We start from the raw sequence: 27880 nt of genomic DNA, 5'->3' as shown, positions 1-27880 counted from the left end.
TTATTTTTATGGAATACCTATATTGAAAATGTCAAATGTCGAAAATCATGTAAGTTTTATTTAAATTTAACTGAATGAGAAATTGGGAAAGTCGTCCCTGTTTCCAAATCGAGAACGAGAACCAATAATAAAAACCATTTATAAGCCATGGATTTGCAACTTACCATGTTTACCTGCTCAAATACTATATTTACCTAATGCTAAACATAGCTATATGATGCAGACACATTTATGCTGTGTATAATATTATCAGGAATGGCTCTAATATTTAACAAAATAGTGAATTTCAGATTTTTACTTAGAAACACCGTATATAAGGGGACAGCGAGCGTGACACTTCACAAGATGGCGGCGTTAGTTCCGATTTTCGCCACGCGCCAAAAGAGCCTTGTCCTCAGACTGATTCAAGTCTAGTTATAACTATGTAATACCTATGTACTATGTACGATTTTCACCACGCGCCAAAAGAGCCTTGTCGCCATAGAGATTTGTCGCACTGTACGTTTCAAGTGCCAAAGCCATAAGGGGCATGTAATCACTTGTGCGTTCGAATCACGAATTTTGCAGGACTAGCAAGCATAGAGTAAAGTAATAATAGACTGAAACTCACAAGTTCGCAACTCGCAAGTCGCAACTCGTAGCACTGCACTTCGCAGTTCACTTCGCTCGCTTCGCTCCACACGAGCAGATATATACCAGAGGGGAAGAATCATACTAGCGGCTGGCTGTAGGTTCACTCACTCTAGCGCAGCTCACGCACACCACGACGTGTCACGGACGCTCCGTTTGCCGCCAAACTGGGCGCACGGAGCGTCCGTGGCACGTCGTAGTGTGCGTGAGCTAGTGTGAAGCTTCCCCTCTGGTCTATAATATCTACTCGTGTGCTTCGCTCTACACCATAAAGTAGGATGTATATAGGGATAGGGTAGGTATACACCACAGAGTACTTTTTACATACGGAATATCTACACTTCGTACCTACATATCGGTCACAGAGTACTTTGATATCGGTGGTACTGGGTACATATTTTTCGTGATGGTTGGATCAGTGGGATGTTAGCTCGCGGTTAGGATGTTACTTAAAAAAATAAATTTTAAATTATGTGATTAAAAAATTACGAGTTTTAACAAGTTGGTGTTGTGTTCTTTAATTAGTTAGTATTTAGTTCAATCTGTAGTTAAAAGGTTCGACATTTAAGTATTTGAGCAATTTTTTATTTGATAAAATAAAATTTATCCTTATAGCTATGGCTTCGTCATTATTAAGTTATGAGACTCTAGTTCATGCATTGGCCGGTGCTACGGTAAGTAAAAACTAATCAATTTTTATTCTGTACCTACTGTAATAAAAATAATGTTAGTTACTTACTTTCAATATTAATATTTTTTCAGGGAAGTGTTGTTGGAATGACAGCATTTTATCCTTTGGACACAGTACGATCAAGAATACAAGGTTAATTTCCTACTATTAGATAATATTTAAATATTGAACAGAGCAAATACAAAAATAAGCTTAATATTGCTTATGTAGTTTGGCATACCTAATATCATTGTAAATTGAATATTTGAAAAGAGCAACCGCCGAGTTTCTTGCTGGTTCTTCCCGGAAGGAACGGCATTCTGAATCAGTTGTAAAATATTTTGACGATTCAAAGGCACTTATAAAAGTTTATTTGAATAAAAATCTATTCTATTCTATTAAGGTATTTATATATATATATATTATAAGGTAAGTTATTCATATAGTGAATTAATTTCTTTACAGTTGAAGACTCTATAAAACTGTGTGGATCACCAATAGAAATACTTATTAAACTAGCGAATGAAGAAGGCATTGAATCGTTATATCGGGGCTTATGCCCTGTTCTACAGTCTCTCTCAGCATCAAACTTTGTTTACTTTTATACATTTCATGCATTACGAAGAGCTACCTCAACTAGCAATTCAGCCTTGAGAGACCTAATGTTCGGTATGCTAGCCGGTAGTGTTAATGTACTACTGACATCACCTCTGTGGGTAGTTAACACTAGAATGAAGATGGAGAAAAATTCATATTCAAACTTATTTGAAGGGCTCTTTGATGTGTTTCAAAAGGAAGGTGTGAAAGGATTATGGTCTGGCACTGTGCCATCATTATTGTTGGTTTCGAATCCTGCTATTCAGTTTATGGTATATGAAGCATTGAAGAGAAAATTGACATCTAGAGGACAGTTTGACACTTACACTGCATTTTTTGTTGGAGCTATAGCAAAAGCAATTGCAACAACTGTAACATACCCTTTGCAGCTGGTACAATCAAGACTAAGAGCTGGCACAAGCTTGAGACCCTTAGTAGGGACTATAAAATCAAAACCTACAATGCTGTTTCGTGGTTTGGAAGCCAAGTTGCTACAGACTGTTCTGACTGCAGCATTAATGTTTTTAATTTATGAAAAAGTGGTCCGTATGGTTTTAACTATAATGCGTATAAAGTTAACCAAACATTGATAGGTATATCACAAGATATAGTATTTAGCCTTTGCATTTAAAAAATTAACTGGTGTTAGATATTTTTAATTTTTACTTCTGAATAAGTTATGCTAATTACGAAACTATTATAAAGATAATTGATAACAAATGAGGAGAATATAGATGTGTGTGTGCTCATATCATTTTGTTAAATTATCGCCTATATTATGTTATATACTGTGATAAAAGCCAAATACATGACCAAATTAGCAACTTATTATTTATTTAAATTAATTTTTTATTGGGGCGGGTGGTGTCAACAAATGGTGATGGAGAAAGGGGGCTGAAGGTTTATTAATAATCGGCAATTGGCAATGACAATTATTTTATTCTTATTTAAATAAACAAATTTTAATTTTAATTTCAAGTTTTAATTTGCGCCAACTTCATGTCCTCTGATGTTCGTATTACTATTTTCATGTATTCCTCCACAAGGGACTTCAGGTCATTATATACCTAAAACAACAACATAATAATACACAAATGCATAACTAAATATATATCACACGTAAAATTTAACTCCTTACGCGCCATTTTAACTTTGTGTCAAATTTCATGTCTAAACTATGATTTTAGTCCTTATTTTAAAGCTGAACCCTATTTTTGACGGGGGACGCCCCGCACGTCACCCGCGCTCGCCCGCACCAGGTTAGCGCGGGGGCTGTGCGAGTGTACGGAGCGTTCCCTCACCGATTGCTATCTCGCCTGTCGCTACTTTAGGTGTTGGGAGTCCTCTATCCAAATGTATATATAGATTCATGGTATTGACCTGTTGGACGTGGGGATGGTGCGCGTGGTGAGGCAGCTCACTCAGCAGCAGGTCGGCAAGCGCGAGCGGCGCGGCGCTCGGAGCGGGCGCGGGCGGACACAGCGCCAGCGCGGCTTTGCGCAACGCCTCACAGCAAAGCTCACCCGCCTCCAGCGCGCGCCCGCCGCTCAGCAAGGCGCGCACGCACAGGCTGCCCTCTACCTCCTTCAAAACAATATTATCAATCATCATCATCATCATGATCAACCCATTGCCGGCTCACTACAAGTACAGAGCACGGGTCTCCTCTCAGAGTGAGAAGGATTTTGGCCATAGTCTACCACGCTGGCCATGTGCGGATTGGTAGACACCTTTGAGAACATTATGGAGAACTCTCAGGCATACAGGTTTCCTCACGATGTTTTCCTTCACCGTTAAAGCAAGTGATATTTAATTATTCAAAACGCACCTAACTCCGAAAATTTAGAGGTGCGTGCCCGGGATTGAACCCCCGACCTCCGATGAGAAGGTGGACGTCCTAACCACTAGGCTATCACAGCTTCAATAGGTAATAATATTATCAATAGGTTATTATAATTAAGGTGCATCTCCGAGCAAAACGTTGCGCTAGTCTATCATTATACACTAGTGTCAAACGAAAGTTGATACTGATTTGACTAAAGATATTATCTTTAGTCAAATCTGTATCAGCTTTAGCGCTCTCTCTTTTAAGTAAACCCATACAAATAACAGAGCCAAAAATTTCAATGGTGCGTTAACCATTTTGTAGTCATCAACCAACCACATCGATAAAATAAAAAAAAATACCATAAATCTCGTGAGGAACCACTTAGGTAGAAACTGGCTAGTGCTGATTGTTCTCTTGGTCACAGCCAATAGGGTTTCCGCATCTGCCTCTTTCAATTTTGGATATAAACTTTCAAAGTCTATGTTCTCCGTTCCTGCAAAAAAATATGAACTAGATGATGTTTTTGAAATCCCATAGAAAGTCTTTAATTTTCCGGCACAAAAGTAACCCATCCATCTCCAAGACGAAAACTCTTTCTGTACCAGTATTCGTAAAAATCTGGGCCATGAAAAGGTAACAAACAGAGACACTTTCGCTTCTATAATATCAGTTTGGATATTGATTAATGAACAAAATTAAAGAACACAAAATAAATCGGTATCTACTAATCTACGTTACTCGTTAAAAACATAAGTCGAAGGTTGAAATTGTAATAATAATTTTAATTATCATCATTAAAATCCCACGTACATGATAGTTAGTATAATTAAATACGAACAAAGACATGAGTTATGGAAATTCTTAAAATGGAATAAACAACGTACCTATTACACTATTAAAATATTATGTTGTACTTACTAAATAGCGCTTGTTGAACTGAATCAAAGGCTTCCGGTACTTCTTGACGCAGCTCGGCGGCCAATTCTTCTGGACCAATCATCTGTTACATAAAACAAGTGTTTTATGATTTTAATCATGTGAAATGTATGGGCCTTCCACATAATTCTATCAACTGCTCGTCCAGCCAAATCCGGCGAGTCCAAACTCTATGGACCTATATTTATTAGGACTGAGTTACTGTGATCACCTGCTATAAATGAAAATGAAAATGAAAATGAAAATCTTTTTTATTCGTATAAACTTTTACAAGTGCTTACGAATAGTCGGATGCATCTATCTACCACTGGTTCGGAATGCCTTTCCTGCCGAGAAGAACCAGCAAGAAACTCGGCGGTTGCTCTTTTCAAATATTTGATATAGGTACAAAATTATGCCATGTATAAAATAGTATTTGCAGTCTTGTGCGTTGCTGGAACGAGCTGCAGGTCAAATCCACGCTCTTTTATCATTTAGATAATCTTCAATTGTGTAATATGCTTTTTTCAGGAGCATATTTTTAATAGATTTTTTAAACTTGTGCAAAGGTAAGTCCAAAATAGTTTGCGGGATTTTATTATAAAAGGTAATACCAATACCCACAAATGACTTTTGGACTTTCCTGAGGCGGAAGGCAGGAGCTGCAAGTTTGTCTCTGTTTCTAGTTAGCCTATTGTGTATATCGCCGTTAGTATATCTTCAAACCCTTTCTAAACCTTCGCTTGGCAGTCCAAGTGGGATAGCGATACGTAAAAGTACGCGGAGATACCAAATTTATAGAGCACTGTCTCTGTCGTTGAGACCGACAAAACGTCATATAGGTATGAGTGACAGAGACAACCCTCCGATGGAGGCCGACGTACATTACTTTCGGCCGCGTACTGTAGGTACTTTGTAATTGTGAATTGTAAGGTCATCTCCTGATGCTTCAGTGTTGGCGAATCGTGCGTCGAGAGTGTGTTGGGATTTGTGTGGTGTTGCGTGGTGGTGGTGGTGCGTATTGCTTGCCTGGTGGCTGGTTCTTCCAGCACGTTTAGCAGTGGAAGGGTAGGCGGTGCATGTCGCATGTTGCACCATACAAATTCGACTTGTTTCAGCGGATTATAGCAAACAAAGCTTTCGGTTCATTCGATACGTAGGCGTTGGAAGTAAAACCTATTTAGGCGGGCGCTGCGCCTAAGACACTCGTACCTGCAGCGCTCTGGGCGAGGAGGGCTTGGCGAGGAAGGCGTGCTCGGGCGCGGCGAGGCGCAGACACGTGATGGCGGCCGCCAGGCAGCGCCGCCGCCACGCCGCGCCGCCGCGCTCCGACGCGCACCGCGCGGCTCGCTCGTACATCACCACCGCCGCTGTGGGAAATACGGAATAAATAAATAAAACAACGTAATTAAAAAACTAAACAACCAGACTCATAATAGGTCAATAGTAATTGGCACCTAACTGAAAAGGAAAAAACAAGCTTTGTCTATATCTATACTAATATTATAAAGAGAATGTCAAAAATTCTTTCACCAATAGAAAGCTACATTATTCTTGAGTGACATAGGCTATATTTTATTTTAGAATTTTTAAAGAATCATGCGTTTAAATGTTTTTACGTAATTCGGCACTCAGATATCTTGCATCACGGGGACGGGCTACTACGGATAGGTTACTTTTTGTCCTGGAAAATCAAAAGTTCCCACGGGATCTTTAAAACCTAAATGGGATCAGCTAGTAAGTTATAGAATAGTAAAGAGTGCGACAGAAAGACAAACTTAAATATCCACAGCCTTCTTTACTTACAAGCCATGCTATTAAGTAGTATAAGTTTGGCAACGTCGCAATTAGGATCCGCCGTGAACCGATAGAGCTACAAGTGTACTAGTGGACAGCTTTCTATAGGCTGTATCTAGTTACACTACGTACCTACTTACATTATAAATACATAAAATCATTAGTTTTTGGAATTACGTATTGGACACATACAGCCACCTACCCTATAATTTAATGTAAGGCAGTAGAATGTCTTACGTAATAATGTAGGAACTTAAAACTTGTATGAAACTTTGAAGGTCTACTATTTCACTAAAATAAAACATAAATTAGATTTTTTTTATTTCTTGTTATAATTAGAATTCGTAGATTTAAGTTTTCATTTATTTCGGACTATTTAGGTTTTGCAAGTACATAAAATCAAATAATTCTTTACATCAGAGTTAGTTCGTTCAATTGTTCATTCCCGATATAGTTCAGCAATAGCGCATCACTAGACGTCATTTCAAAATAAAGTCACGTGATCAGTACTGCCATATTTGTTATTGTTAGTTTTCAATTCTATTGGCATGGACTGTATAGTACGCGACAGGTTGAGATGGTAATGAGGAGTATGAGGCGGGGGACCGGCCCGCACACCCGCACGCCACCCGCGCCATACTTGGATTATTAGCTTGCCCCCGCATGCCTAGGAGTTTGTGTAGGTATTATGTGGAGGACACCTCCGGAATCACTGTGCCTGTCACACTGATATTGCTCATAGGTTGAATAGTTGAAATTATGGTACAACTTAATGGGCAAATAATACAACAGATGGGACGCGAGCGAGTTTAAAAGAAAAAATGCGATTGTACTAAGGAATCCTTGGGGATTCCTTAGTACAATCGCATTTTTTCGACATTTTGCACGATAAATCTAAAACTATAATGCATTTAAAAAAAAAACTGTTTTAGAATGTACAGGTAAAGACCTTTCATACGATACCCCACTTGGTATATTGAATATCCAATATTGAATTGGTATCTTTGGAAGTTTGAAATGAGAATGAGAAATTTCAAAGTTTGGAAATTTCTAGAATCTCTTGGAGTTGGTAAAGCGTCCCCTAGTTCGCCTCATCAGAATATTGACATTGATCTCCTTAATAAACATTTTACTTCAGCTAGTACAATCGATAACTCAGATAAGGATCGCACTCTGAGTATTCTTTCATCTATGCCAGCTCCTGATTATCAACCGTTTAATTTCAATCCTTTCACTGAATGTGATGTTAAAAAGAACATATTATCAGTCTCGTCTAATGCCGTGGGTGATGATAGCGTTAGTCGTAATATGATCTTACCTATCCTTGACGTTGTTATTCCTGTTCTAACACATATTTTAAATGTATCTATCTCAACGTCTAAATTTCCTGAAGCTTGGAAAAGTGCTCAAATTATTCCTCTCCCAAAAAAGGCTCATGCCTCACATTTTTCTGAATTTCGCCCTATTTCAATTCTCCCATTTCTATCTAAAGTTCTTGAGAAGCTAGTTTTCCACCAATTGTACCTATTCCTAAACAGAAATTGCCTTCTAAATCCCCTTCAGTCTGGTTTCCGGTCGGGCCATAGTACGGCTGAGTCTGTTACGTTCCATTAACATATCTCCATCAGTGGTTGGTTGGTTTCAGAGTTACCTCAGTGGGCGGCGGCAGCGTATTCGCATCGAAGGTATGTTTTCATCTTGGTGCAAATTGCGTGCTGGGGTTCCTCAAGGTGGCGTGTTGTCTCCTTTACTCTTTGCTATCTTCATTAATTCAATTTCCCAAATCATTACTTCTCTCTATCACATGTACGCAGACGATCTCCAAGTGTACACTCAGTCAACTCTCGAAGACTTGCCCTCTGCTATCTGTACTATTAATAGGGACCTGGCGGCTGTCAGTGAATGGAGTAAGAGTTATGGTTTAAAAGTGAATCCTTGTAAATCCCAGGCTATTATTATTGGTGGTGCTGGCTTGATTTCGAGGGTTGATTGGGATAATCTACCAATACTTACATTAAATGGTGTTGTTATACCTTATAGTGCTACTGTGAAAAATCTCGGTGTCTACTTGGACACTACTCTCTCGTGGTCTCATCAATTAAAGGAACTCAGTAGAAAGACCTTTGCTGCCATGGGTTCTCTCAGGCGCCTACGTTCTTTGCTTCCCATTCCTACTAAGATTATGTTAGCTCAATCTTTACTGCTCTCTATTCTCGATTATGCAGACGCAAGCTACATTGATTTAACCGAGGACCAACTTAATAAACTTGAGCGAATTCAAAACCTTGCTATTAGGTTTATATTTGGCTTGCGCAAATATGACCATGTCTCCGAATTTCGTTCAAAGCTCAAATGGTTACCCATTCGCTTTCGCCGGAATCTGCACATTGTTTCTCTTCTGTACTGTGTATTGTTCAATCCAATGACTCCAAGTTATTTAAAAGAAAATTTCAAATTTCTAGGCCATGACAGACCAGATAGAGTTTTACGATCAGCGGGAAAACTCATTCTAGCGCCACCTACACATCGGACAAAATACTTTAAGAATTCCTTCACGGTCACTGCTATCTGTTTATGGAACGAGCTTCCCTCGCAAATCCATCGTGCTGAATCCCTTAACAAATTTAAAATTGACGTCAAAGATCATTACCTATCTCTTTGCTATCATCAGTAACGGCATAGTTTATTTAGTTTAAATCTATATGTGTATATATATCTATGTAGTCTTATGTATGTCTATTATACTTTATTTGTATGTATTAGTGTATTAACAATATGTATTTTATATTCTTATTATATGGTTTAGTTTATTTAGCTATTGGTATTTAGGTTTATTTTACACCACCTCCCATTGTCCATTTGTTCGTTTTTTCCCTAGCGTTAAGGTTGTCTGGAAGAGATCGCTATTTAGCGATAAGACCGCCTTTTTGTACCTACTTATTAAGATTTCTTTTTGTAACCTGTCATTTGTGTTTCTGTGGTGCAATAAAGTATATACATACATACATACATATCTTACTTTGAAAGTTGAAAGTACTAATTATTTGTTCATAAACACATTTTTTTTTGTGATGTAACCAAAAATTCACGGTTTTCAGACAACAAAGTGATCCTATAATGGTTCCGTTTTTCCTTTCCTTAATACGGAACCCTAAAAATGCCCCACCTTTCCTGTAATGATGCCGGGAGAGGTGCAGCGCGTAGAGGAAGTCGTAGTAGGGGTTGTGCGGGTGCGGGTCGTGCAGCTTGGCGCGCGAGGCCGCCGCGCGCTCCGCCTCGGCCGCCAGCGCACCGCACGACACCAACGCGTCCAGCTGTTTGCGCTCCGCTACAGATATTTAATCATACAAGTTAATTTAGTTTTTGTTTTGCCCGGACTTCTACTTGTAATTTGTTTATCATTAATTTTTTAGTTTTCTTAAAAGTAGCTGATATGTGAAAAAAAATTTAGAAAAGATAAACCAGAATGCTAACAATATCTTTACAATAAGTAAGACATTTTTTCAATAATTATAACTGCTGAAATTTTTGGTCTATCAAGACCAAATAATTCTAAAACTATAATTAGATTGCAATCAGTACTCTTATTATAAATACGAAAGTGATAAAGACCTGGGAGAGTGACATAGGCTACGATTTATCCCAGAAAATCGAAGAGTTCCCACGGGATTTTTAAAAACCTAATTCCACGTGAACGAAGTCGCGGGTATCAGCTAGTCAGACATAAAGTGAACCTTGATCAGATTCGTGTGATGGTGTGGATTGACATTTTAGTGCAAATAGGTTTAATTTTGAATTTCGGCTTTGAGCTCGTTAATCCTACTTCCTTGAGGTAGTATTGAACTGATGCCAGGTTAACAGTCTAACGGTTTATCTGTTCGGAGTACGGATAAGTTACCGAGCGTAGTGAGGAGCGTGGCGGCGGCAGCGACGCGCGCGTGCGGCGCGGGGTTGGCGGCGGCAGCACTGAGCGCGCGCGACACGCGCCCGCCCGACAGGTGCCACTTGAACACTACCCACTGGAACATCGCCTGCCGAACAAATATATCCACTATTCAGTAAAGTTTTCAGGTTAAAAAATAGTCCAGGGCCCTAATTAACAAAAATTGACAATGTAACCGATTTGTCAAAGAATTAATCGCCAAAAACGGAGACAGTTGCAATTGATATATAAGTAGAAGAAGTATATTTCTTGTGCATAGTGGTTTTTCTGAGTCTAAAAACCATTTTCTCACTATTGCCTTTCTAATGAAGCTATTTAATAAATAGAAATATGCCTGCATGTACTCAGTAATGTTTCAAACCCTTAATTCATCCAACTTCAAACCTCGTCAGCGAGTGAGTGGCGGAAATGCTTCAGTCATTTGCTTGATGTTTGTCTGCGTTTATTTTTCAGCGGAACATTTTTTTATTTTCATTATACCTACCTTGTGCCGATACCATGCAATGGTGGATTACTTAAGTAACACATATTGTGTAATATACTACAATAAAATGGATATTTCTTACCAAATTAGGATCATCCTTATCGGCAATGCTGATGGCCGTCTCGGCCAATCTCACGACGCACGCACCAGCGTCGTGTATCTCGAACAGTTTTATCACCTGACAAACAAATATACAGCCGTGTTAACAGCACATTCACACATTGCGCTTGTGTAGTAGTCCAGTCACTTTGTAGTTTTGCTTCGAAAGTTTTCCGGGAGTTTTGAAAATTGATGATTTTATAGATTTCGACGTGCTCTTTCCGAGTTTTCATTTTGCCACCTCGTATCATTACCGCTCGCGCCGCCATCTTAGAAAAATAGCGTCCAAAAACTGTTTTTTTACGATAACTTCTTTCAGACTCGATGTATGATAAAAATGGTTATGTAATAAATTATACTAGAGACAACTTGCTACAATTTATGTTGTCATCTTTTTTTAGAATCAATAGGCGATTGGTTGTTGACTCAAAATAGTTTACGCCCACTGAGTTTTTTGTCTTTCTCATTTGTATGGAATTTTGTAACAGAGCCCTATACTAACTTCTCTCTGTGGATAGAGTATGGTATGACAAGAAGTGTTTCTCGCGAGCTGACCTTCATGTAGTACAAGACGAGAGCCTGGTGCTGCGTGAGGCCCACGTCGTGCGCGGCCACCAGGCTGCGCAGGAAGGGCTCCGTGCTGACGCCCTTGGCGGCGCGGCAGAACGCCGTGTATGCGCCCTCCGCATCCTCTAGTTCCAGCAGAGCCAGCCCCAGGATAAACTGGCCTGCATTATAGAATACATAATATTACCTTCACGGTACGCTAAAAAAGTTTAAATATTGGATAGAAGAGGCGTTAATTTGCAGAAGTACATGATACACAAGAAACAATAAGGAAATTGCTACAATCTGCTAAAGCAGACAAACGTGCAGTATGCGAAATGCACCGCCCATCCCGCCACTACTAAACATGCAGAAAAAGCAAGCAATGAAAAGCAAAGCAATAAGCACCACCACTACACAACGCCACAACGTGGTGTTGAATGGTGGTGGTTACTTGCTTTTCCTGGATGTGTAATAGAAGCAGGGCGGATGTTTTTGTTCCTTGAGAAGTTTTAATAAATAGCGACTCTTATCACGATGCAATAAAGTGCATTTCAGCTCTTACAGCGCTGGGGTGTAAAATTATACAAACGCCTCTCTTTCTATCGCACAAGCCATAAACTCTTAATCAATTAACTACCTTCTTCCGCACATTTGGCACATTGTGAAAGGGATACCAAGTCCATTCCAAAAGATGGCAAAAAAGTCAAATAATTATTGAGACTGAAATCTACAAAGCGTACTTAAACTGCTCAGACTTTTAAGAAACAGTTAAATCGAGACAGCGTTATATTGCTGACATAAATCTGTCTCTTCTTACTGAAACTTAAGTCTGAACAAAGTCAAAGTTAGCTCTATAGATCTCAGCCTTACCCCCCGTTCCCACTTGTCGTTTGTCGCTTGATGTTCAAGTGGCAGTACATTTTGATACAAAATCAATTTCCGACAAGTGTGAATAGCGTCATATAAAATGTTCATCCACTGGAACATCCGATTTAAATCCGGGGCCGACAAACGACAAGTGGGAACGGGGGGTAAGTGAAGTCGGAAGAACACATAAAAACTATACTTACGGGAGCAAGCATTCCATTCGCACCAGGGTTCCAAGAGAGCCACGTAGCTTTGCACAAGACGCGGCTGGTTTATGGAGGTGAGCCACCAGCCAAACTCAAATCCGCCGCTAACAGCCCAACTGAACTTAGTTCAGGAAATAAATAATGAGCACAAAATAAATATTGGTTGAAAGTATCCGATATGTACGTCAAAAAAAACGGTAGAATTCGCACACTGAGTACCACCGTACAAGAAATATCATCTTTTTTTATTATTTGTTGTTATAGCAGTAATAGAAACACATTCTGTGAAATTTTCAACGCTCTACCTGGTCTATCACGGTACACGAGAAACAGCCCACGGACGGACAGCAAAGGCTTAGTAATAGGTAGTCCGTTGTCACCGTTCGGGTACGGAACCCTAAAAATGAAAGGTGCTTCGGGTTGGTGAGAAACGAAAATTATATAGTATATACATTTTAAAATCAGAGATTTATTCGAAACCCTTCACATTCTGAGAGGAGACTCGTGTTCAGTAGTGAGCCGCCGATGATGGGTTGATGATGTGAAGTAAAGGATACAGCTGATGAGCGAGGTGGTATGCCATGAGCGGCAGTGCCTGGTGCCAGTGCGTGGGCGCGCGCGCGGCCGCGAGGTGTCGCCGCGCGCGCCGCCCGCCCGCGGCCGCCGCGTATGCCGCTGCCGCGCCGCCCGCGCCCTCCGCCGCGCTCGCCTCCGCGCTCTCGCCGCCCAGCGCTGTCAGCTTCAGCCGGAACACGTCCGACGAGCCCGCCGCGCTGGTGAAGTGATGATTATAATTAGAACACCCGGTTGATTTCGTTGTGGGCTTTGAGACGAGAACAAAACATGAGAGGGATACGCACGGACGCTGCAACGTGGCTGCTCTTAGCCACAGCAGCGCGCGGTAGGCCTGCCAGTGCACAGCGCAGTGGCCCGCGCCCGGCACGCCGCCCGCGCCGCGCGCCACGCCCAGCGCGGCCAGCGCCCCGCGCACTACGCGCGATCTGCACGAAAAACTAGTTATTGTACTTGCAAACATTCAGGACTCTGGGGACTACTTCGAGGATCCAGGGACTAGTTTTTTTAGGGATCCAACTACTAGGTATTTATGAGCTCTGGGTAAGCAAGTACTCTGGGTAATTTGTATTAACTCATAAAACTAGTTCGGGGCTCCAGAGACTATAGTTTAGGTTCTGGGGACTTTGGGAGATTCTACTCTTTCTAAGCTCTGGGGTCTTGGGCATGGCTCTAAAAAGTAGTTCGGGGCTCCATGGATTAACTAGTTTGGGCTCTGGGGGCTTCGAGGCTCCAACTACTATTTTTAAGCTCTGTGTACTCCAGACTCCAGAGTCTACATTGTGGCACCAGATATTTCATCTAAGACTCACCAGTTCAGGCTCCGGGGATTAATTCGGGCTCCAGGGAGTTCTAGACTCCAGACATACTTGAAAAACTATACTTGCCTCATTTCTGCCATTTGACGTATTGCTTCAGTAACGATAGCCACTCCCAAATCGCTAGCAAACAAGTTATCATACTCGCTTGTTTCTTCATCATCGGCTGAAATATAAGCTCAATTTAACATTGTTTTTGTACAACAAATTATAATATACTAGACGCTGCTAGCGACTTCGCGTAAGTTACGGTTTTTAACGATCCCGTGCGAAATCCTTGATTATCCAGGATAATAAGTAGCCCAAATCCGTCTCCAGGATGCAAGCTCTGTACTAAATAGATGCCCACGACTTGGTCAGCGCAGATTAAGGTTTTCAAAAATTCTGGTGGAAATTTAATTTTCCAGGACAAAAACAATCCCGTGAGAAATCCTTGATTATCTAGGATAATAAGTAGCCCAAATCTGTCTCCAGGATGCAAGCTCTGCACCAAATAGGGGATATTTAATTTTCCAGGACAAAAATTAGTAGCCTATGCCTTTTCTGAATTCCCGGGATGCAAGCTATTTCTGTAACAATTTTCGTCAAAATTGGTTCAGCGGCTGGTCCGTGAAAAGCTTGCAGAAAGGCAGAAACATTTTCGCATTTATAATCTTAGTATGCATTAATAAGAAGAGGCATTGAAAACTTTTTTCATGGCAACTTACTTTTACAAGTATCAATTTCGGGAACATCCAATCTTAAAGCATCATTTAACTCGAGGACTGCATTTTGTAAATCCTTGATAGGCTCCAAAATGGATGTAATTTCATCAATCTGCTCAGGTGATAAGGTCTGGAAAAATAATAGAATATAGAATGAATATAAATATTTTAACGATTATTATTATTAATCTCTCTTTTATCTGCCCCCGTTTGGAACCCTTGTAGCTTCAGTTTTAAATTTACGCAATTAATTACCACCACTATAATATAATTCTAAAAATCCAACAACTGACCACCGCACCGCGCGCCACCGTAAGGAATTTCACCCTCACCTGGGTGTCTGGTGCACTTCGACCGTCCGCTGTGCCAGATCCTTCTTTCCACGCACATGCAAACTGTGGAACCGACGCCATCGGCGGTGTTCCCACTAGATTACAACATGGGGTTATTCAAGGGGCGGACCAACAAATTCCTAAAAGACCGGCAACACATCGGGGGTTCCTCTGGTGGTGCTAATGTTCATGGGCGGCGGTAATCACTTAACATCAGGTGACCCCGCCTGCTCGTTTGCTCGCTATCAAAAAGAGTACAACAAGTAATGAGTACTTAAGAGTAATTTTGAATTTGATTTTTAAATGTTGTTCAAATCGTGTTTTTATGTGTGTTGGTAGTGTACCTCTGAGCGAGCAAGATGAAGCGACTGATGATCGACGAAGATGAAGAAATGACTTTATATGAGGCATCAGGTGTCACTGCACCTCTTGGATTGTAATGAACATGTTGCCAACTTCATGTACAGAGTTAGTTAGATGGTTTTCACCAATAGAAAGAGGGATTATCTAAGCAGATTATAGGCTATAATTATTCATGAACATTTTGCGAAAATAAGCTACCGATATTATTATAATTGTGAATTAAGTCGGCAAAAATCATCTACGAGAAGCTGCTATCATCTGGCTGTAGCTGAGCTACCCATTCGAAGATAGGCGGGTCGCTAGTTTAATGTAAAACTAACAGAGGACATGGAATTTTAAGTATTTTAGAAGAACTTCGTTTTGATAATCACTAAGAAATAATAAAATTTATTTTTGACATAGGCAACATTCCTATTGTGATAGTTACCGGTGCGGGGTGATCCTGCGGCGTGGCGGCGAGCAGCAGGTGCAGCAGGCGTGGCAGCAGGCGATGCTGCGGCGCTGCGCACGCGAACAGGCGCCGCTCCAGGTCGGCCGCGCCCGCCGTGGTGGCCGCTCGTTCCCAGCGCGCGCCCGCCACCACCACCCGCACCGCATCCGCCGACAACTCGCCTGTCTCACCTGTGTTATCCACGAACCAGTGAGATGTCTCACGTCATACTATTATTATAACGTGTAAAGTAATAAAAGCCAGCACTCTTTGCGCCGCACGTCAAGGACGAGGAGAGAAAACTTCACTTAGTACTATCCCTCCAAAATCAATACGAGGAACATGGACCATGTACACATACCATAGAGTACAAGTACAAGAGATGGGAATACCCAAGGAGCAGATAAACCAGATCCTGGCTAGGGGGAGAAAAGTAGCATACTCCACATCTACATCTGCTAAGAAGACTCCCAAGCCAAGGATGCCAATAAAAATGGAAACAATATAATTGTTTTTTTTTGTCATTATAGGCATTAGGCAAATGCTTGCTCAATCACACCTGATGGAAAGTGACGATGAGGCCTAAGATGGGTCGCGTTTACCTAGAACATGAAGATTCACTCTTGTTTTAAAGATACCCGGGTTGTAATTGGTAGGAAACACAGATCGTGGAAGAGTATTCCAAACCTTAGCCATGCGTATGAGGAATGATGACGCAAAACGTTTCGTGCGTGAAGATGGAATGTAGACGGCATAAGGATGGAAACATATTAGTAAACGAAGTAGCATAGTACGGATAAGTGAAATAGTGTGTTATTTATTTGTACGTAGTTTATACTCGGGCGATAGCATGATGGCTCAAACTATTCCAACTGCCGCACCATCACCTGCTCCCCACCTCGCCGCACTCAACAGTGTTATAATATAGGCAGTTAACGCTCATGTAATGAAAAGAGCGAACTGCAAACTGATGTCCATGACAACTGTCGTAGGGAGGAAGGTCACATTTTTCCTTCACCTACAATAAGGATCCCTCTATGAGTTACCACAATTGATCCTCGCAGACGGAAAAAGGGCACCTGGCCGTCAAAGGAAGTGATTCGATGATATACGGGAGTAGAGTGTAGACCAGGCATAAGTACTCGGAAATGAAGCAAATTGCGCAAGACCGAAAAAGTTTTTTCTGGGTGACCGTCAACCTTCAGTTAGAAGTTGGTACCGCATGATGATAATGATTGAGTCTACGTACCCATGGTTGCGCGCGCGTCGGGCAGCGTGTCCTCGGGCTCGGGCGACAGCATGATGCGCTCGAGCGGCTCCAACTGCCGCACCAGCGACACGCCCGAGCGCCGCACCACTGCGCACCACCAGCCACTTTCCGCCTCGCCGCACTGAACGCACCCAACACAATAACGTTATAAAAGCAGACATGTACACGACAGGTCGAGATGGCAATCGGGGAGGGAACGCCCCGCACACCCATGCAGCCCCCGCGCAAATCCGAGCGCGAGTGACATGCGGTTGTGCAGGGCGTCCCCCGCCTCATACTACGACTGCCATCTCAACATGTCGCGGACTATACGGGACCACATCTCCGCATCGTACGGATGTATGTACATTTCAAAGTTATTTTAGAACTAGTTGATGCCCGCGACTTCGTACGCGTGGATTTAGGTTTTTTTAAAATCCCGTATGAACTCTTTGATTTTCCGTGATAAAAAGTAGCCTATGTCACTCTCCAGGTCTTTATCTATACCCATGCAAAAAATCACGTCAATCCGTTGCACGGTTCGGAGCGATTGAAAAACAAACCAATAAACCAACAAACCAACAAACAAACACACTGTCGCATTTATAATAAGAGTAGGTACTGATTCTTTATATAGTTAGTCACACTGCGTCCACTGGTCCGCACCGCACGGACCGCAGGCATCGGCCTGGCGGTAAAGCCGACGTAATTTCTCGGAGTGATAACTGTTCCGATGTATGTCGATGACGATATACAGATAGCCGCTCCAGTCGAAGCACTCGCGAGCCTGCCACCATCGTGTCTATGATATTATTATAGTAGCCTACTATGTCCGTACACAGGATGAAAGCTATTTCTGTTTTGTTTGATTTGAACTCTTTATTGCACATAAAAAAATAGAATATACATAGCCGAACTTAATACCTAGAGATATTCTACATATCTGTGTACTAAATAGATGCAACTTATCGTCTATGTAGAATTAGGTTTTTTTTAGAATTCCTCGGAAACTCAAGCTATCGTTGTACCAAATATTATCTTAATCGATTAAATCGAGCCGTGAAAAGCTAGCAGGCAGACAGATAGACACACTTTGGCATTTAGGTATATTACTACGGATAAAACAAAGACACAACCAGCACGGAACTCATGTCAAACACGAATAACAAAGTATAGGTATTTTAATGATTGTAAGCTTATTTCGTGGTTTAACGACATATAAATATCGACAAATAAAAACAAAAATTAATCGTGGTATGTACCCGTTTTATACATTAAAATATAGGTATTTTTTTCACAATGCATATAAACTAGCGCGTATACGCCATCATAACATACATTTATGTGGTGTGTATATGTACATTTATGTGATGCAACAATAATTTAGCGTAAAATAAATTAAACATACATGTTTCGACACCATAAGACCGAGTGGTTTCTGCAAACCTTCCATATATTGCATGCACCAACTGTACAAATCTGACCAGCATCTAAAAAAAAATTAAACCTGTATAAACTTGTGTTAGCTTAATACACAATACAATATAACAATATTTGACTCATCCGATGTCACGCGATCTGTGGCGGGGAAGCCATCTTGAATCGATTTGTATAAATACCGGTGTTTGAAGGTTTTTAAGCCAGTCTCGTTCCGACTCGAGACTCGACGACTATTCAATACTTTTTGTGTTTAGGTAGCTATTTTGATTATGTGGTTGCAATAGCAATTGTGCCCTAATCAAGTTAATATTGCAGTTAGGTTATTATAAAGATTAAAACTCTCGATACGCCTCTTCGCGTTGTGATCTATATCCATGTGCAAGCTTTATATGAGGGAACATTTTAATAACTTATAAAATTAGTTAAATTACACCTGCTTTTCTGACTTTAGCTTAAACTAGCTTATGCTCGCGACTTCGTCTGCGTGGACTACACAAAATTTCGAACCCTTTTACACCCCCTCAAGAGTTGAATTTTCAAAAATCCTTTCTTAGCGGATGCCTACGTCATAATAGCTATCTGCATGCCAAATTTCAGCACGATCCGTCCAGTAGTTTGAGCTGTGCGTTGATGATCAGTCAGTCAGTCACCTTTTCCTTTTATATATTTAGATTTGTAGTTCACGAAGTCGAGCTATGTAATAGGGAAGTGAAGAATCGCACGTCATGGTCGCTACTCGCAACTAGTTACGCACGTTCACGTTGCGACCAAAATATCAGTTTTATGTCGCTCGTACGGTGCGGACATTCATGTATGTCGTTTGATGCTTCTTACTTCCTAACTCACCTCTATGGATACTAAGGACAGAAATGTTGAAAATATGGCAGAACCATTTATTATCAACTTTGAGTCAACTCAGTCACTTAAGTTAATCAAAAATTCAACAATTTCAAGTATTTTCTATTTAGGAGTTTTAAGGCTTAGCTTTAATTTTGTAGTTCTTATCATCTGTATTTTTTTCCTTCATTTATTTATGTTATTTTTTGCACTGTATAATTGTACACTACTTAAATCGTTATAAAAATAAAATACTAATCTCATAATTAGTTTTATTCTCACAAGTCACAAATTAAAGCCTACTTAATCTTTAAGATATTTTGTAGTGAGCAACATAAACAAAAATGGCATGTTTGTGTGTGTACGTAGCGCATGATAGCGGACAAAATGGATAGTCCTCTGATGGGGAAACTCATGCAGAGGACTAAATCCCTTTTAGTTATTAAGTACTAACATAGTGATTAAGTATTTTTGTTACAAACTCCTTAGTGTTTGGATGTGTGTGTCTGTGTCTTAGTGATGGATCTTTTGTTGTCCGATTAAATAAATGAATTGAATTGAATTGTAGCGACTTACTTATGCATGAGCTGTGAATGGTCGAGCGTAGTGGAGCGTGCAGCGAGGTTGCGCATGCGCGCCTGCACGGCGTCCATGCAGGACTCCCTCAGGTCGCCGTCCGCTCCCGTCTCGGCACCGCCCCAGGTCCGACGGTATATCTGTTAACATTATACCACGCTATTGTGGTTAATTCACCCCTTTCATAATACTCTTTGCGGAAAAAGATAGCACTAGATTAACATCTGACAATTTTATTGATTTCCATATGCAATTTTCCTCAAACTCGTCGATCCCTGTAAGATGTCGTAACTGTCATAACATAAAAAAGGGGTAAAAGTCTTATGGATGTCCGTCAATTTTCTAGTTATATCCATTTGACATTTCCATACATATTTATTGGGATTCAGTTAAAACTGGAGACGTGTTTCAGAATTACGCTCGTGGGAAGCCGGAGCGGGTCAGCTAGTTATTACATACCACGAGAGCCTTTTTGACGAGCGCCTGGGGGAAAAGGCCTGGCGCGAGCAGGCGGTCGCGGTACTGCTGGTGTGACGCCAGCTGCGGCAGCGCGCCCGGCGCCTCGCGCGCCGCCACCGCGCGCCAGCTCGCCTCCGCGCCAATCGCGCTGCCTGTGCGCCATACAATACTGTAAGGCTGAAATCCATAGAACACACATTGACTTTGCTTAGACTTAAGGCACTGTTTGAATGAGACAGTGTTATATAACTGGCTTAAACTTGTCTCGTTTTAACTGAAACTTAAGTCTGAGCAAAGTGAAAGTACGCACTATAGATTTCAGACCCCCTGCTGACTATGCAGCCTGGCTGCGGCAGGTCAAATATTGAGCAACCAGTTTTAGGAACCAATCGACGTAGCTAGTCATGGTCCTTTAATCGAGCGTTATGACGTGGTAGAGTAGACATGATATTTATTTATCGTTTATAATGTGTGCGACTCGTTGGGCCTAAATAACGGGTACATACCACGTCTCAAAATCATCGTATGAATCGTTGTACGTACCCGTTATTTACATTATAATATGTTGTTAAACCACGAAATAAGTCTAAAATCATTGGCTTATTTATCTTTTGTCAAGCAAAAAACTAGTTGGCTATCCTCTGTTGAGAATTTGAGAATTGAGTTGACTTTTGTGGCCGATATCAGTCGCTTGACTGAAAGTCAATCTATAAATTTGTAAATGTTATGTAACTTTTTTCTTATGTTATCCATACCCATATTATAAAATATGAGAAAGTGTATTTGTTTGTTGGTTTATTGGTTTGTCCTTCAATCAGGTCGTAACTGAACAACGGGTTGACGTGGAATTTTGCACGGGTATAGTCAGACCTTGAGAGTGAGATAGGCTACTTTTTACCCTAGAAAATCAAAGAGTTCCCACAGGATTAAAAAATACCTAAAACCACGCGACCGAATTCGCGGGCATCAAATGTGTTACTTACTTATTAACTGCCATTATCATAAAGTGTGATGCATTATGCTCATAATCAACTCACTTGTCACAACCGCGTCACCGTCCGGCTGCGTCCACAGCGCCCAGATAACGTGGCTGCCTTCCCCATAGCCAACTGAGTAATCCAGGAGATCCAGCTAAACAGTGATACGCTTATGGCATTCAATATGAATAAAATCAAACATTTGTGCAAATATGAATTATTAGTCCCGCAAATTGCTATTGCGCTGGAACCATGTCTCATTAACATCGAAATGACGTCATTTTGACACATTCACGAAATAAAAATATACCATCAGCTCGAAACTTCAGTCTAGCGCTGACGTCACTAAAAAAATTAGCAATTTACGGGACTTATACAACCCATATTATAAATGCGAAAGTGTGTTTGTTTGTTGGTTTATTGGTTTGTTAGTTTGGCTTTCAATCAACGGAGTAACGGATCGACGTGATTTTTTTGCATGGTTATTGTTAAAGACCGAGTGGCAAAATCTACTTATTATGCCAGAAAATCAAGAGTTCCCACGGGTTTTTAAAAACCTTAATCCACGTGGACGAAGTCGCGGGTATCAGCTAGTACATAATATGTGGATATAAATATAGAGCCTCAATATTTTTTATAATTTTTTTTAGTGTTTTACTACACTTCAAGGAAATTACTAAATAATCCAATTTCGTCACTGGCAGTAAGCGAGACCGTGGCCGAGTGGTCAAGGCATCGGGCGCGAACCCAGAAGATGCAGGTTCGATTCCTGCCGGTTACGCAATTTTTGAATGTATTTAAAATTATTTAGAGCCTCAATAGCTCAACGGTTAGAGGAGCGGACCGAAATCCGAAAGGTAGCCGCTTGAAACCCCACCCGTTGCACTATTAAGCACAAGCTTAACGCTTAGTTGGAGGGGAAAGGGGAATATTAGTCATAATTGGCTAATATTCTAACACCAAGCTCATCTTAGCTCTAGTATGGTGGGGTGGTATGCTTCCCATATTATCCTACTTCTGATGTAAGACATCGTATCTGTTTGAAGAAGTAACAGGTAATTAACCTCCACTCCATCTTGCTTAAAGTGTCCGGACGGGCACGACATACAAGCATTAAAGTGCTGCTTACCGTTCTTAATTTTCATTTATCATTATACCCTGCCAATAAATAGGTTCCTACTTATTGCCTAACCTGGCTTCAAACCTTGCGCACACCACAAGTGACTATATATTAAAAGAGTCAGTTAGCTCAGTTAAGCTATGAAAATGCAGTGTTTATATTGCTCCGTTTCATACAAATACTTTACTACATCCTATTGCTAGCACACACATAATTCCTGGAGGAAAGATAACCTACAACTAATGCCATCCTAATCACAATATGCTATAAAAAAAAGACAGCATGATATAAAGTTGTAAATGTAGCTTAACTGTATATTACCTGGGGTCCAAATATGTGACATATCTGTGAGAATTTAATGGCGCCGGCGCCTCCATCGTGCATTTTCATCACCATAAATTCACATTCATTGGGAAAAGACAGATATGCCACTAGCAATATACTCCCGTCCAATGCAGTTGCATACTGCAGCATGTGGCCATGTGCTGTAAAACATAATCATTTTGAACCTCTGAGGACTAGGATATTAAAAAAAAATAACATCATATTCTTTTATAACTGTACTAATCTATTGTATTATATAAAAGGAAAAGTTGACTAACTGACTGACTGACTGACTTACTGATCGACTGATCTTTCAACGCAGAGCCCCAAACTACCGGACGGATCGGGCTGAAATTTGGCATGCAGATAGCTATTATGACGTAGACATTCACTAAGAAAGGATTTTTGAAAATTCATCAACTTACGAGGAGGTTTAGGTCTGTCTAGCGTCTGTGACAGCGGCGGCGAGACTGCGGTGGGCGCGCCGCCGTCGTCCAGCAGCCACGCGCGGAGACAAGTGTCACCGCACACCGCGACAGCCAAGCCATTGATGAGCACCACGCCGTATGTGTCTACACCATCGCTTTTTCCTCTAAAACACGATATTCTATTTAGAGCAAGCCCAATTTGTCAAGTTTAAGAGATGCCCAATTCTCATTCCCAAGGTTAATGTTGGAAGGAAGAATTGCAGGCAAAAGAGCTCCAGGTTGCAAAAGACAAATGGTTGGATGATATAAAGTGGTGAATATGGGCTTAGTCACCCAAAGCAGCTTTAGATACAGAAGCTTTTCGCATGACAACTGCTAGCTTCATTTCGACGAGTGCACGCGATGTTGATTATTATGAGTTATGACTAATTTTAGGAATAGGTCTTTTTTTCCGTCCGTTACGGTTCCGTACGAAAAAAAGAACCTTTACATTGCGAATTTGGCTGTCCATCTATCCTTCATAGCTGCTTATTTCAACAAATGCTATATTGATTGAGGTATAGTTTTAAGCAATGCTTGCTTGACCTTATTGCAAAGGAAAGATTATATGTTGAAATAAGGGGTCGAAATTTCAAAGTTCCATTCCAGCAGTAATCCTTTACAAACATAGTTATGTGGTTCCAAACAAAAGAGATTTGTTTTTTGAGGCAGTCCAATAATGCAATCAATTTTTTTTTTGTTTTCTTTCATGGTACAGATCACTCAATGTCCGATTCTGATTTTCACTTGGCCAGTTTCTAAATACAGTCAAATTATGTCTTATGTGTAAAAAATTGTGATTAAATTCTGGAAATTTGTATAATTTCTGTGTTATAAACTATGTACTACGTATTGTTATACCTTAATGCTCCAGTAATCCCATGTAAAAATCGAGGCACCGTAGATTCCCGTTTGAGTAATGTGGTGACTGCAGAGCCAGTGACTGGCAGCTTGACCAACAGCAGGCCTCCTTCACCTCCATAACCAAATGCCAAGGCAAATACTGCCTCACCGTTGTCTCGCAGTAAGGAAGCACAGGAATGTACTACGCCAGTGTCTATAATAATTATAATTTGGTATGTTTATGCTGACTGAACATAATTAGGATGTATAGTACGCGACAGGTTGAGATGGTAACCGCGCTAACCCAGTGTGGGCGAATGCGGGTGACGTGCGGGTGTGCGGCGAGTGCCCCGCCTCATACCCTCGACCTGTCGTGTACTACAGTTATGTTTTATAAGGATTATATTCAGGATTCTGAAAATCTTTGCTTTTCCACTCTCATACCTGCCACAAGCAACAAATAATTGGATCGATTGGCAAAGGGAAACGCCCATTCGTCAAAGAGTTTTGGCCAAAGTACATCCATCAAAGAAATGAATGAAAGGCATTAGGACTGAGATCACAGATCAAGAAACAAGCACTATTTCGGACATAGAACTGGGAGGAACCTTTTTGTTTATATGTTTTCTCAGTAAGAACTATTGCAATACCTACATTGCCAAGATTGTCATTACGAGCGGAATTAGTTGAGTGTCTTTTAATTACGCCAGAGTGTTACACACAAACCATTATGAGCAATATTTTTGCCATTTGGCTACGGAACCCTATAAATGTGTCTAAATTCATCTGCAATAGTATTATAAAAAGGTTTCATTTAATAGTTTGTGAGTTTGTATGTAGGGGTTAATCTCAACAACTCCATTATTCTGAAAATTATTTCTCTGTGAGAAAGCTCTACACTAGTTCTGAGTACTATAAATTATATCATGCAAATGAAGTTGTAAGCAAAAGTTAAAAATAAAATATACTGTTTTACTTACTTGTGTTTGAATATTGATTGAGAATGTAATAATTGTTAGGATTGTTTACTGCACTTGTATCAATAAATATTGATGGTGTCATATTGCCCGTTGATCCAATAGCCGTCTGCAATTTGTTAAAAAATAATTATAGTAAATCTATATAAAAGGAAAAGCTGACTGACTGACTGATCTATCAATGCACAGCTCAAATTACTGGATCAGCTATCTGGAGATAGTTACTGCGATGTAGACATCCGCTAAGAAAGGATTATTGAGAATTCAACCCCAAAAGAGGTAATATAGGGATTAGGGGTTTGAAATTTATGTAGTCCACGGACGAAGTCGCGGGAATAAGCTAGTATACTTATACTTTCGACTTTATTATGCTGTCCAATTGACAAATACTGTCCTTAATAAAGCATGCCTATTGCCTATACATAATACAGATCTTTGCAATAATTATTAATTACTATTTCAAGACAAGTAGGTATTATACTTAATATTCTATTTTTGTATATTTATTTGTTTGGCTTAAATAGTTATTAATCAGCCAGTTAATAAATCTTGAGGTCCACCAACCAAAGCCTAAGCAAATGAAGGCAAGCCCAAAAGCTATTTGCTAATCATGAATTCTCATATAATTGACTTCACCCATATGGATTAAAGATTTTTAAGAATCCCATGGGAACTCTAATAAATTTCCAGAGTTTTCCGGCTCATACCCAAGATGCAAGCTGTCTCAGTACCAAATTTTGTCAAAATCAGTTAAACAGATGGGCCGTAAAAGCTAGCATATAGATACACACTTTCGCATTTACAATATTATAATCTAAATATATAAAAGGAAAGGTGACTGACTGACTGACTTGACTGATCTATTAACGCACAGCTCAAACATGCAGATAGCTATTATGACATAGACATCCGCTAAGCACGTATTTTTGAGTATACAACCCCTTAAGAGGTAAAATTTGTGTAGTCCATGCGGATAAAGTCGCGGGCATAAGCTAGTATGATTATCAAAGTTTTACAACAGGGGTGCTACTATGGGGGCATCTTGAATATTTACATAGTTAAGGGCCGGTTTCACAACCGCCAGATGAACTTAATCTAACTTATAAGTTTGATATATTCCCAATACAAAAACTATCATAATGTTAAATTAATTGGTTAGATAATGTTTAACTGTTTATCTGGAGGTGGTGAAACAGGACCTAAATTGTCTTACCTTTCTATCCAACCTAAAGTCCAAGACATCAGGATGAGGGAACACTAGTCTATGCACTGATGAAACGGTAGCTGCTAGTATAACAATTTGCTGAGAAGCTGTTCTCTCATAAAATGCTAAGTTATTTAAAGGAGGTGTCCCTGGTGCTACTTTGCATCTTAAGTTACATCCAGCTAGATTCACATCTAAGGAAGCTTCTGATAGTTCTATAGAATCAGATGTTGTTTGCCTAAAACATGTTCAATATTAACGATAGAACATAATTTAAATTTTAATAGTAATAATATTGTAAGTTAAGACAGTGCTTAATTTTTAATTATAAACATTTTTAACATGTTTCCTTTAACATTCACATATTGAACATGAATATTAAATGTGATCTTTACTGTTCTGGTGATTGAAAATTTTAATTTTTAGGTGTCTTTAACCAACTTCAAAATCTTTCATTTTTATTTTATACTAATACACATTAATTGTACAGTATTCTAAATATATAAAAGGATTGACTGACTGACTGACCTATCAACACACAGCCCAAACTACTGGACGGATCGGGCTGAAATTTGGCATGCAGATTATGCCGTACATTGCCATATATTACCGTATGCCGATTATGACGTAGGCATCCGCTAAGAAAGTATTATTGAAAATTCAACCCCTAAGGGGATGAAATAAGGGTTTGAGTGTAGTCCACGCGGACGAAGTCGCGAGATAAGCTAGTTCTAATATAATTTGTGTTTTCCTTGTGATGTCTAGGTCAATCTCTCAAGAATAGCTCTCTTAAGAAAGTAATTCAAAACTGAACAACTATCACACTATTTATTGATATTATATATTTCCAGAATCATTAAAAGCAAAAACCACAGGACGAACAAAAGAAGAAGAATATGATGTGACTTGTTTGCTATCACATCACACTTAATTTATTGCCCAACCGTTCCAACACCCCAACGTCTATCGGTTTCATGACGCAAGACTGTGGCGTGTGGAAGTCCCTACAAGAGGCCTATGTCCAGAAGTGGACGTCTATCGGTTGATGATGATGAGTTCCAAGACTAGTTTGATATACACCAACTCATGGCCAACTGGCCATGAGTATAAACTGTCTAGGTTGTAATATTACCAATATATAAATCGATTCCTTGTATTTGCCTTTTTGGAGTCTCTGTACCAGTAACCACCAGCTTTCTGAGGTAGTTTGATATCTTGTAGTGTACTATGTGTACCACCTGAAATACAACATGATATTGTATGAATCACATCAATAAAGCTAGATGAAAAAACTCACCAATAACTCAATTTCGTTTCACTGACCTGTATTTAAGACAACTTCTTTCCATTTTTCTGGAATATTATGGTTTGGTGTAATTTCTTTGAAAGTAACCGGTATTGCTTCAATGAACTCCATGCTTCAAAAGGCAATAAAATACCAATATAAAAAGGTTTTTTGAACTAAAGTTCTTGTTATCTATGTGAATTATTTTTAAAGCAAACAAACACAAGAAATAATGAATTTATGCAGATATTAAAACATGAGATTCTCAATTTTTAAATTGTTATCCATCAAGAAGGATCAAGGAACCAACCACAGAG

The 27880-nt window shown here is 40.1% G+C and overlaps 3 protein-coding genes across 4 annotated transcripts in view; 2 read left to right on the top strand and 1 right to left on the bottom strand.

Moving 5' to 3' along the window:
- Positions 1-24938, top strand: part of LOC138403290 (uncharacterized) — a 190854-nt gene extending 165916 nt beyond the window's left edge. Inside the window, exon 2 of the mRNA XM_069503195.1 lies at positions 24927-24938. The gene's annotated coding sequence lies outside the window, so the exon portion shown is untranslated. The remainder of the gene's footprint in view (positions 1-24926) is intronic.
- Positions 1044-2869, top strand: PMP34 (Peroxisomal Membrane Protein 34). 2 transcript variants are annotated; one of them, XM_069503196.1, is made up of 4 exons: positions 1073-1154; positions 1246-1304; positions 1393-1453; positions 1766-2869. In XM_069503196.1, exons 2-4 carry the CDS (start codon positions 1248-1250, stop codon positions 2485-2487), a joined length of 840 nt encoding a protein of 279 aa, XP_069359297.1. In that variant the 5' UTR covers positions 1073-1154; positions 1246-1247; the 3' UTR covers positions 2488-2869. The 2 variants fall into 2 exon arrangements, with proteins under 2 accessions (XP_034831075.1, XP_069359297.1); XM_034975184.2 differs by having other exon boundaries at positions 1044-1304.
- Nup160 (nuclear pore complex protein Nup160) lies at positions 2817-27880 on the bottom strand. Its single transcript, XM_034975188.2, has 27 exons — positions 27602-27880; positions 27411-27516; positions 26288-26516; positions 25078-25183; positions 24116-24311; positions 23213-23379; positions 22785-22948; positions 21404-21497; positions 20367-20518; positions 19908-20047; positions 18463-18544; positions 17055-17196; positions 15803-15996; positions 14684-14810; positions 14046-14142; positions 13446-13586; positions 13143-13358; positions 12583-12701; positions 11519-11691; positions 10947-11042; positions 10336-10468; positions 9604-9765; positions 5853-6010; positions 4644-4725; positions 4085-4218; positions 3278-3481; positions 2817-2964 (listed from the first exon to the last, which is right to left on the bottom strand). Exons 1-27 carry the CDS (start codon positions 27693-27695, stop codon positions 2872-2874), a joined length of 3801 nt encoding a protein of 1266 aa, XP_034831079.2. The 5' UTR covers positions 27696-27880; the 3' UTR covers positions 2817-2871.

Source organism: Maniola hyperantus, chromosome 14 (genome assembly GCF_902806685.2).
Source record: "Maniola hyperantus chromosome 14, iAphHyp1.2, whole genome shotgun sequence".
Lineage (NCBI taxonomy): Eukaryota > Metazoa > Arthropoda > Insecta > Lepidoptera > Nymphalidae > Maniola > Maniola hyperantus.
The sequence above is the reverse complement of the archived record's forward strand: the minus strand, read 5'-3'. Positions and strand labels throughout refer to the sequence as shown.